The 12412-nt window shown below is 42.2% G+C and overlaps 1 protein-coding gene across 2 annotated transcripts in view; it reads left to right on the forward strand.

Annotated features, from left to right (window-relative positions):
• Positions 1-12412, forward strand: part of cwc27 (CWC27 spliceosome associated cyclophilin) — a 422942-nt gene that overhangs the window by 109489 nt on the left and 301041 nt on the right. For both annotated transcript variants that reach the window (XM_068034150.1, XM_068034143.1), the window contains exon 10: positions 8180-8322. In XM_068034150.1, the coding sequence (XP_067890251.1) occupies positions 8180-8322 (143 nt within the window). The remainder of the gene's footprint in view (positions 1-8179; positions 8323-12412) is intronic.

Here is a 12412-nt window from a genome sequence, read left to right on the forward strand (position 1 = left end):
AGATAGGAACTCTTTACAATGAAAGTATTATTGAACTGAACAGAACAGAAAGAGGCCATTCAGCCCATCGTACCTTTGCCAACTCTTTGGAATGGTTATCCAAGCCCTAAAAATCATGACAAGGAAGGGTCTGGTGAAGACAGGGGCTACTGATAGTGGCAGCTGAGGGAGATTACTTAAAAGGGTTTGATATTTAGTGACCTGAGGAAACCAATATTTAAAATAAATGCAGCTGTACTCTAACACACGTTTCCCCATTTAAATGTATTGGCAACCCTTCTAAGAAATATCCCCAGAGGTTTTCAAGATGAGGTTTTGCTGGCGTAGATAGAGAAAAATGATTCCCTCTGGCATATGGGGAAATTATTTGATATTAAGCATCTTCCAAAAGGTTAATTTAAAGGGTTAAGTCATGGCAGGAGAGCTCAAAGCCGTGGTGTGCTCCTCATGCTCTATGTGGGAAGCTGGGAACAATTCCAATGCCCGGGACCAGCATGTGTGCCGGAAGTGTCTCCAGCTGCAGCTCCTGGAAGCCCGGGTTTCAGAGCTGGAGTGGCGGCTGGGGACACTGGAGCATCTGTGATGCAGAGAGTATTGTGAATAGCACATATAGAGAGGTAGTCACACTGCAGGCTCAGACTCCGCAGGCAGGAAGGGAATTGGTGACCACCAGGCAGAGCAAGAGGACTAGGCAGGCAATGCAGGAATCTCCTGTGGCTATTCCACTGTAAAACAGATATACTGTTATCTTTGTTGTTCTTTTTATATACTGCTTTGGGTACTGTTGGGGGGAATGACCTCTCAGGGGAAAGCAGCAGCAGCGACAGCCCAATTCGTTGCACCAAGTTTGGCTCTGCTGTACAGGGGAGAAGTAAAATGTGTGGGAATGCAATAGTTATAAGGGATTCAATTGTAAGGGGAATAGATAGGTGTTTCTGTGGCCGCAAACGAGACTCCAGGATGATATGTTGCCTCCTTGGTGCGAGGGTCAAGGATGTCTCAGAGCGGTTACAGAACATTCTGAAGGGGGAGGGCGAACAGCCAGTTGTTGTGGTACACATTGGTACAAACGACATAAGTAAAAAAAAATAAGGATGAGGTCCTAAAAGCAGAATATAGGGAGTTAGGAAGTAAGTTGAAAAGTAGGACCTCAAAGGTAGTGATCTCAGGATTACTACCAGTGCCACGTGCTAGTCAGAGTAGAAATATCAAGATATATCGGATGAATACGTGGCTGAAGAGATGGTGTAAGGGAGTGGGTTTTAGATTCCTGGGACATTGGGACCGGTTCTGGTGGAGATGGGACCAGTACAAACTGGATGGGTTTCACCTGGGCAGGACCGGGAGAGTATTTGCTAGAGTGGTTGGCGAGGGTTGAAACTAAAATGGCAAGGGGATGGGAACCTTTGCAAGGAATCAAAGGAGGGTGGATCAGAGACAAGAACAAAAGACAGTAAGGGGAATAAGAAAAGTGATAGGCATAGAAATCAAGGGCCAGAATCAAACAGGACCACAGTGAAAAATAGTGGGAAGAGGACAAGTAATGTTAAAAAGACAAGACTTAAGGCTTTGTGCCTTAACACACGGAGCATTCGCAATAAAGTGGATGAATTAATCACGTAAATAGATGTAAACGGGTATGATATAGTTGGGACTACGGAGACATGGCTGCAAGGTGACCAGGGATGGGAAATGAGCATCCAGGGGTATTCAGTATTTAGGAAGGACAGACAAAAAGCAAAAGACGGTGGAGTTGCATTGCTGGTTATAGAGAAAATTAACGCAATAGTGAGGAAAGATATTAGCTCTGACAATGTGGAATCTGTATGGGTAGAGCTGAGAAAGACTAAGGGGCAAAAAATGTTAGTGGGGTTGTATACAGACCCTCAAACTGTAGTGGTGATGTTGGGAATAGCATTAAATAGGAAATTAAGAGACGCGTGCAATAAAGGATCATCTGTAATTATGGGTGACGTTAATCAACATATAGATTGGGCAAATCAAATTAGTCACAATAATGTAGAGGAGGAATTCATGGAGTGTATACAGTATGGTTTTATGGACCAACGTGTTGAGGCACCAACTAAAGAACAGGCCATCCGAGACTGGGTATTGTGTAATGAGAGAGGAAAAATTGACAATCTAGTTGTGCGAGACCCCTTGGGGATGAGCGACCATAATATGATGGAATTCTTCATCAAGCTGGAGAGTGACGTAGTTGAGACTGGGGTCCTGAATCTTAATAAAGGAAACTACGAAGGTATAAGGCGTGAGTTGGCTATGATGGGTTGGGAAATGTTACTTAAAGGGATGATGGTGGATAGGCAATGGCAAACATTCAAAGAGCACATAGATGAACTGCAACAATTGTTTATTCCTGTCTGGCGCAAAAGTAAAACGGGAAAGGTAGCCAAACCATGGCTTGCAAGGGAAATTAGAGATAGCATTCGATCCAAGGAAGAGGCATACAAATTCGCCAGAAAAAACACAGACCTGAGGATTGGGAGCAGTTTAGAATTTAGCAAAAGAGGACCAAGGGATTAATTAAGAAGGGGAAAATAGAGTATGAGAGTAAGCTTGCGGGGAACATATAAACTGACTGAAAGTTTCTATAGGTATGTGAAGAGAAAAAGATTGGTGAAGACAAATGTAGGTCCCTTAGTCAGAAACAGGGGAATTTATTATGGGGAACAAAGAAATGGCTGACCAACTAAATGCATACTTTGGTTCTGTCTTCACAAAGGAGGACACAAATATCATACCTGAAATGTTGGGGAACACAGGGTTTAGTGAGAGGGAGGAACTGAAGGAAATCTGTATTAGTAGAGAAATGGTGTTGGGGAAATTGATGGGATTGAAGGCCGATAAATCCCCAGGGCCTGATGGTATGCATCCCAGAGTACTTAAGGAAGTGGCCCTAGAAATAGTGGATGCATTGGTGGTCATCTTCCAAGATTCTATAGACTCTGGAACAGTTCCTACTATTTAAAAAGGGACGTAGAGAGAAAACAGGGAATTATAGACCGGTCAGCCTGACGTCGGTAGTGGGGAAAATTCTCGAGTCCATTACCAAAGATTTTATAGCAGAGCACTTGGAGAACAGTGGTAGAATCGGGTAGAGTCAGCATGGACTTACGAAAGGGAAATCATGCTTGACAAATCTACTAGAATTCTTTGAAGATGTATCTAGTAGAGTTGATGAGGGGGAGCCAGTGGATGTAGTTTATTTGGACTTTCAGAAGGCTTTCAACAAAGTCCCACATAAGAGATTAGCGTGTAAAATTAAAGCACATGGGATTGGGCGTAGTGTATTGCGATGGATAGAAAATTGGTTGGCAGACAGGATACAAAGAGTAGGGATAAACGTGTCTTTTTCCGAATGGCAGGCAGTGACTAGTGGGGTACTGCAGGGATCGGTGCTAGGACCGCAGCTATTCAATATAAATGATTTAGATGAGGGAACTAAATGTAATATCTCCAAATTTGCAGATGACACTAAACTGGGTGGGAGGGTGAGTTGTGAAGAGGATGCAGAGAAGCTTCAGGGTGATTTGGACAAACTGAGTGAGTGGACAAATGCATGGCAGATGCAGTATTATGTGGATAAATGTGAGCTTACCCAGTTTGGTAGCAAAAACAGGAAGGCAGGTTATTATCTGAACGGCTATAAACTGAGAGAGGGGAATATGCAACGAGACCTGGGTGTTCTTGTACACCAGTCACTGAAGGTAAGCATGCAGGTGCAACAGGCAGTAAAAAAGGCAAATGGTATGTTGGCCTTCATAGCGAGAGGATTCGAGTACAGGAGCAGGGATGTCTTGCTGCAATTATACAGGGCCTTGGTGAGGCCACACCTGGAATATTGTGTGCAGTTTTGGTCTCCTTATCTGAGGAAGGATGTTCTTGCTATAGAGGGAGTGCAGCAAAGGTTTACCAGACTGATTCCTGGGATGGCGGGACTGACTTATGAGGAGAGATTGAGTCGGTTAGGATTATATTCACTGGAGTTCAGAAGAGTGAGGGGGGAGTCTCATAGAAACCTATAAAGTTCTAACAGGACTTGACAGGGTAGATGCAGGAAGGATGTTCCCGACGGTGGGGGAGTCCAGAACCAGGGGTCATAATCTAAGGATACGGGGTAAACCTTTCAGGACTGAGATGAGGAGAAATTACTTCACCCAGAGAGTGATGAGTCTGTAGAATTTGCTACCACAGAAAGCAGTTTGAGGCCAAAACATTGTATGTTTTCAAAAAGGAGTTAGATGAAGCTCTTGGGACAAAAGTGATCAAAGGTATGGGGAGAAAGCGGGAACAGGTTACTGAGCTGGATGATCAGCCATGATCATAATTAATGGCGGAGCACGCTCGAAGGGCCGAATGGCCTACTCCTGCTCCTATTTTCTATGTATCTATGAAATAACCAGTGGTCGCAGATTTAAAATCATTGGCAAAAGATCTAAATGAGAGATGAGAATTTTTTTCATGCAGAGTTATTGGGATCTGGAACACTGCCTGAAAAGGTGGTGAAAGCTGATTCCATAAATAAGTTCAAAAGGCAGTTAGACAGTACTAGAGGATGAGAAACCTATAGGGCTATGGACAAAATGTGGGGGTGGGTGCCAAAACACGACTGCCCTTTCAAAGAGCCAGCATAGGTAGAACAGGCCAAACATCCTCCTTTTGAGCTGTACGTTTTGTAAGTTTCTATATTTCTAGCCTGCCAGTACCAATGTTCCCCCCACCCCACCTGCCACTCTTTCTTACAGCCTGCTGCTGCTCCCAGTCTCCCTGTGCCAACCAACTTGTGCCTTTGGGACACCTGTTTGGGGCATCCATATATGTTAATAAGGCCCAGATGGAGCCAGGTGTCCAATACCAGCTTTTCCAACATCAAGCCATATTTAAAGCACTTAAGTGCATTTATACTGTAATTGACAACATTTGGCTGACATTAACCGTATGGTAGCATAGTAGTTATGCCAATGAGGTTGATTTTTAACTGCCATCTAAAGTAGCCTAGCAAACAGCTCAGTTGTATCAGCACCTTTTTAGGGCATCGAAAATTGGAGATTAAATGCTGGCCTTGCCAGTGACACCCACATTCTGAGAAGAATTAAAAAATAATAGTGCACTAAATGACTTTAAATAACCAGATCAGTTCTGAGAATGTGCTTTTAGAAAACTTGGATAAATGAATCTATGAAATCTTAAAATGTTATTCTATTTCACCCTTTTGCTCCAAAAATATTACCAACTCAAAGCAATCACATCCCAGGTACCCTAAATAACTCTGGACCCTCCTCCCTGCGCCCCCACCCCCTCCAATCCTAAGACAGTTCCTCTCCCTCCCCCCTACTACAGTAGCAATAACAACACATTTATATAGCACCTTTAACGTAATAAAACGTCCCAAAGTACTTCACAGAGGCATTATAAAACAAAATATGACACTGAGCCACATGTGGTAATTAGCGCAGATGACCAGAAGCTTGGTTGATAGACAAGGGAGTCGAAGGTTATGGGGGACAGACAGGAAAGTGGAGTTGACACCATGACCAAATCAACCATGATCTGATCGAATGGCAGAGCAGGCTCGAAGGACCAAATGGCCTACTCCTGCTCCTAAGTCCTATGTTCTGATGTCCTATGTTCCTATGAGTGTCTTAAAGGACGAAAACGTGGTAGAGAGGCGAAGAGATTTAGGTAGAGAATTCTAGACTCGGCAGCTGAAAGCACGGCCACCAATGGTGAAGCAATTAAAATTGGGGATGCTCAAAAGGCCAGCATTAGAAGAGCACGGGTATCTCTGAGGAGAGTCTGGAGGAGATTACAGAGATAGGGAGGGGCCAGACCATGGAAGGATTTGAAAACAAGGATGAGAATTTTAAAATTGAGGTTAAAATCAGGAGCCAGTGGAGCTCAGGGGTGATGGGTGAATGGCATTTGATACAAGTTAGGACACAGGCAGCACAGCTTTGGATGCTGTCAGGTTTATGGACAGTAGAATGTGGGAGGCTGGCCAGGAGTGTGTTAGAAATGTCAAGTCTGAAGGTAACAAAGGCAAGCATGAGGGTTTCAGCCTCTCTACCTCGTTTTCGTCCTTTAAGGCACTCAAAGGAACATGGGGCATCGGAACATAGGACTTAGGAGCAGAAGGAAGGGGCAAGTTATGCAAGTGGAAATAAGTGGTCTTAGTGACAATGGGGATATGTGGTTGAAAGCTCATGTTGGGGTCAAATATGATATCAAGGTTGCAAACGGTCTGGTTCAGTCTCAGACAGTTCCAGCAAGAGGGATGACATCAGTGGCGGGGACTGAAGACAGTGACTTGAGTCTTCTGTGTTTAATTGGAGGAAATTTCTGCTCATCCAGTACTTGGTGACAAATAAGCAGTCTGACAATATAGAGACAGTGGAGGAGTGGTGAGAGGTGGTGTTGAAGTCGAATCTGCCATCCTCACCCCTCTCCTCAAAACAGTAACCCTTAAGGCTTTCTTCCTTGTAAGCTACCACCCCATCTCCAATCTCCTTTTCCTCTCCAAAGTTCTTGAACATGTTGTCCCCTCCCAAATTCATGCCCATTTTTCCCAGAACACTATGTTTGAATCCTCCAATCACCTATCCACCCCGCCACAGTACCAAAACGGCTCTTTTCAAAGTCATAAAAGGTGTCTTCAGCATACATGTGGAAACTGACATATTTCCGGTATCACCGAGGAGCACCATGTAGATTAGAAATAGCAGGAGTCCAAGGATAGATCCTAGGGGATACCAGAAGTACCTTTGCAGGAATGAGAAGAGAAGCCATTGATGGTGATTCTCTAGCTATGATTAGTTAGATAAGAATGGAACTAGGCGCACCCAGCATGGTGACAGTGGAGATGTGTTGGAGAAGGATGATGTGTTCAACTGTGTCACAGGCTGCAGACAGATCGCGAAGGACAAGGAGGGATAGTTTACTTTTGTCGTTGTCACATAGGATGTCTTTTGTGACTTTGTTAAGAGCCGTTTTGATACTGTGGCAGGGTGGAAAGGTGATTGGAGGATTCAAACATAGTGTTCTGGGAAAGATGGGCATGATTTTGGGAGGAGACAACACATTCAAGGACTTTCGAGAGGAAAAGGAGGATGGAGATGGGAGGGTAGTTTACAAGGATGGGAAAGGTCAAGGGTTGGTGTTTTGAGAAGAGGGATGAGGGTGGCAGATTTGAAGGAGAGAGGGACAGAACTTGAGGAGAAGTAACCGTTAACAATGTCAGCTAACATGGCAGCCGGGAAGAGAAGTTATTTGCTCTGTATTTTAGTGGAAACGAAGTTTCCCAATCATTGGATGCTCACACACACTGTGCAGTACTTCTGGTCTCTGCAATCACCCTTTCCATGTTCCGTCATGCTTCCCCTTTTCAGTGGTTGCAGACCCCAGTACCCTCCTCTTCTCTAATCTTCACAAATCACAGCACCTCATTTGCTGCTGCCATACTCTGAATCCCACCTATTATTGCTCTGTCGACAGTACTCCCACAAACCAAAGCTACACTCCCAGCAATATTACATCCCAACACCCTCAGCCCACAACTTCTCCACTCCCAACACACTATCCTCAGACTGTGAAACTTTCCTCTCTCTACTCACCGATACAAACAACTGCCTCCACCCTCTCATTCAATACTCTTAGATCACAACACCCTTCTTTTCCTTCCACACCCCACCAGCTTTCTCTCACCATGTTCGTCCCTTTGGAACACCTTGACCTGACTCTGAGTCCCAAGAGTTTCCATCAGAGGCTGTTCAAATACAGGTCTTCAGCCATTGACCTTGCAACAGCTGCAGTAAGGCACCCTTGCTCTCTACTAAGGAAAGCAAGGGAGAGTAGCCTCAGAGGTAATAGGTACTTTCTTAATACCATTCTCCCAATGACCAAATTTTTGTTTAAAGATAGATATTTTGGATACGTACACCTTGCAACATATTGACTAAATCTACAGACAAGAAGTATTAGCTTAGGTATTCCAACACAAGATTTTGAGTGTAAGTGTATAACTGACTTGATCCAGGCAATCTGTGCAATCAAGTCCGAGCCTGAAATCAGCTTCTAAGTATCTGTTTGACATGAAAGCTTGGATTAAAAGCCAACTATTTTATAGCAGCTTTACAAATGTAGTGAATATTTACTTTTCCAGGAGGAAGATGATGAATCTGACAGCGAAGAGTGGGAACAAATTAAAGAACAAATTGCCAAAAAATTGAAGAAAGATAAAAACGAGGATGTTAAGCCTCAGCTCAGAGAAGATGATGATGATGAGAAAAAGAAACTCAGCCGCAGGTCAGTGCAGCATTTTAATTACGTGTTTTCATTTTTGTGAAATTTTGCATTCAGTCTAAGATGACAGCTGATCATAAATCTAGTGATGAAAAAACAACTGCACAAATTTCCTTTTTGTTCTTCTAAAGTTACTGTACTATTTGTTCACTTGGTTACTTGCCAATTTATAATACAGCCTAACCATTCTACATTAGGTAATTTTGCAATGGGAAAATATTTTTGTTAAAATTCCTCTTGGAATTATATTTTGGGGCTAGTTACTAGAAAATTGCCTTTTGCCTTCAAGCTTGTGTTGTCCATCTTTATCAATGTGTTTATGATGTTGGAAAGTTCAAGAAATGTGTAAAGAACGAGAAAACGTTGGCGAAGATGTGAACTGGATATCATTCTTTGGTTAGTAGCACAGAGTAAATGTTGACTCAGGTGTATCTATAATCAGGAAAACAATTATTGAAAATTTTAGTTTTAAGTACGAATAGGATGGCAAAATAAGTGAAGAAACAATCAAGCACATGTAAATTAATTCGCCTTTATTTGATATATGACCAAGTTGGCAAAAGAGTAAAACATTGTGGTCTGGTTGGTTATAGGTTGAACTAGCTTTAAAATGTTTGTGTTAAAATGTTACTGGAAGTCTAATTAAATTCTACAATCAATAACAAATTATTCTGACTCGGGGAAACCATATGAATGATCTGAAGTATATAGTAATAATCCTCTAAATTATAGTTACTGACTGGCAAAGTTCTATTCAGAGATTTTCTTGCACATATATGGGTTTTTGATCATTTGCAATGGATTACACTAATTTGGCCTTGAAAGTGGATTTCAACTTGGTTACTGTCACAACAAAGTGTTATTACTTCAACGATAACTTTCATGTGATTCAGGCTTGAGTGGTTTATTCAATAACAAGCTTTTAATATATATCAACTCAACAGTGTTATAATACAACTGTCTTCAGACTACATTCAATGACAAGAGAGTAATACAAACTGGGTCCTAGACCCCAGATAGATCAGACTCGAGTTTTTGGGCTGCTTGATCGCTGTGGACTTCTGACCATTCTGAGAATGAAAAAAGGGAATTCTTTAAACTATTCTATACTATTCAGCTGCCTTGGGCTGCAGGTACACATCTCTTTTTCTAGTCACTAATTAACCCATCATGCTAACACTGCGTTGGCTTGACTGTGGATGGGTCGTGCCCTGTATTACCAGACCTCATCTCTTATCTTGGCTGTAGAAACAGTATGTACCTCTCAAGAATGCATATCAGCGTACCAACTTACTTCTGGCCTTGTGTGGTGCCTTCAAATACCACAAATGAGAGTAGTTCCCCATATTGGGTACATAGGTCTCCTAGCAACCAGCTTTCTTATCTAGGTAAAAACCACCTCTTGACCTTGGAGTTATCATAGTTTAGAAGACTTCAGCATTCTTTTCCTTATTAGCTTTTTGTTCACGCACCGGGGCAAGATTCAAACCCCTCCCCTCATATTTGCTTTCTAGCTAAAATGCAGGAGAAAAGCACGCATTAAATCATTTTCATAAAGTATTCTAATAAGTCTCAGGTTTTTTTATGCAGTCAAATGTGAAGCAGTGTAATTGACTTCTGTAAGGTATTTGTTTTTACTCTCAACTCTTTAGGGTAATCAGCTGAGATCATTCCAAAAGCTTTAAACTTTTCTAATGGTTTTATTAACATTAAAACAATACAGGTTTCCAGATAGAGATGCATACAACCTTTAAATCAGTAGCATAATTCAAAATATAGAATGGCCGATTCTTCTGCTTCGTGAACACTGAGAGGATAATTCTCTGCTGAGATCCTGCTTGGGAAGGGGTTAATCCTGCACCAAATTTTTGTGCTGCATTCTTCTGGTCTAACTCATGCACTGTGCCCTGGTCGGTCTTGTGAACTGCCTCTTGCACTGTTCTTGCTGACAATGATGACATATTTCAGTAGTTTTCCATTCTCCCTCGTCTGTGGTTACACAGATGATGCTACCAAACAGTACCTGATGTTTACATCTGATGGTTTCCCACTGTCTCTCGAGGCCTCCTTGTCTGTACCCTTCCAGACAGTTACCATAATTTGTTCAACATTCCCAGCAATGCTATCTTGAACAGTCAGTTTAGAGGTTCTTTTAACCAAACATTGCTCCTTTGGCAGGTAATTAATCCAGGTAAAGCTCAAGAATCCTTTGCTATTATAGTTGAACACTGCTGTGGAAGAATCTTTTATCATTATTCAAAAAAAGTCCAGAGATAGCATCTTGTAGTAGCTTAACTATATTTTGATGATTAGAAAAATTTAAACTTGGATGTACAATATTACAGAAATGGAATATGAAACTAATTGTTCAGCATGTTGTGAGACATTGCATTCGTGGCTATCATAGAACATAAGAATTAGGAGCAGGAGTAGGCAATTCAGCCCCTCGAGCCTGCTCCGCCATTCAATACGATCATGGCTGATCTAATCTCGGGCCTCAACTCCACTTTCCTGCCCGTTCTCCATAACCCTTCAACTCATTACTAATTAAAAATCTGTCTATCTCCTCAAATTTACACAATGTCCTGGTATCCACCGCACTCTGGGATAGTGAATTCCACAGACTCACGACCCTTTGAGAGAAGTAATTTCTCCTCATCTCTGTTTTAAATCTACTAAAACTATGACCTCTTGTTCTAGATTGCCGCACAAGAGGAAACATCCTCTCTACGTCTACTGTGGCAATCCCCTTAATCATCTTATATACCTCAATTAGATCTCCTCTCATTCTTCTAAACTCTAGAGAGTAAAGGCCTAAACTGCTCAATCTCTCTTCATAAGACAAACCCCTCATCTCTGGAATCAATCTATTGAACCTCCTCTGAACTGCCTCCAGTGCAACTACATCCCTGCTCAAGTAAGGGGACCAAAACTGTACTCAGTACTCCAGGTGCGGTCTCACTATTGCCTTGTACAGTTGCAGCAACACCTCCATTTACCTTCCTTATTACCTGCTGTACCTGCATACTAGTTTTCTGCGATTCATGCACGAGGACACTCAGATCCCTCTGCACCAAAGCACTCTGAAGTTTCTCTCCATTTAGATAATTTGCCTTTCTATTCTTCTGACCAAAATGGATAACCTCACACTTATCCACGTTAAACTCCATCTGCCAAATTTTGGCCCATTCACCCAACCTATCCATATCCATTTATAAATTTCTTATTTCTTTATTGCAACTTACTATCCCACCTATTGTAGTGTCATCTGCAAATTTGGCTATAGTGCCTTCTATCCCTGCATCCAAGTCATTAATATAGATTGTAAATAGTTGGGGCCCGAGGACCGAACCCTGTGGCATCCCACTAGTTACATCTTGCCAACCAGAAAAGGACCCATTTATCCCGACTCTCTGTTTTCTGCTGGCTAGCCAATCCTCCATCCAAGCTAATAAATTGCCCCTAATCCCAGGTGATCTTACCTTGTGTATTAATCTTTTGTGCGGCACCTTATCCCTTCTGGAAGTCCAGATAAACTACATCTACAGGATCCCCATTATCCACTTTGCTTGTTACATCTTTGAAGAACTCTAGCAAATTAGTCAAACACGATTTACCCTTCATAAAACCATGCTGACTCTGATGGATTGCATTTTGACTTTCTAAATGTCCTGTTATTACTTCCTTAATAATGGATTCAAATAATTTCCCAATGACAGATGTTGAACTAACTGGTCTATAGTTTCTTACTTTCTGCCTCCCTCCCTTTTTGAATAAAGGTGTTATATTAGCAATTTTCCAATCCACTGGAACCTTTCCCACATCCAGGAAATTTTGGAATATTATAACCAATGGATCTACTATCTCCACTGCCACTTCCTTTAAGACCCTTGCATGTAGGCCATCAGGCCCTGGGGACTTGTCTGTCTTCAGCCCCAATAGTTTGCTCAGTACTTTTTCCCTAGTGATGACGATTGTTCTATGTTCCTCCCTTCCTATAACCTCTGCATTGCCTGCTACGATTGGGATGGTACTAGTGTCCTCCACTGTGAAAACTGAGGCAAAATACTGATTTAGTGTCTCCGCCATTTTT

The sequence above is a fragment of the Heterodontus francisci genome, chromosome 1, assembly GCF_036365525.1.
Source record: "Heterodontus francisci isolate sHetFra1 chromosome 1, sHetFra1.hap1, whole genome shotgun sequence".
NCBI classification, from domain to species: domain Eukaryota; kingdom Metazoa; phylum Chordata; class Chondrichthyes; order Heterodontiformes; family Heterodontidae; genus Heterodontus; species Heterodontus francisci.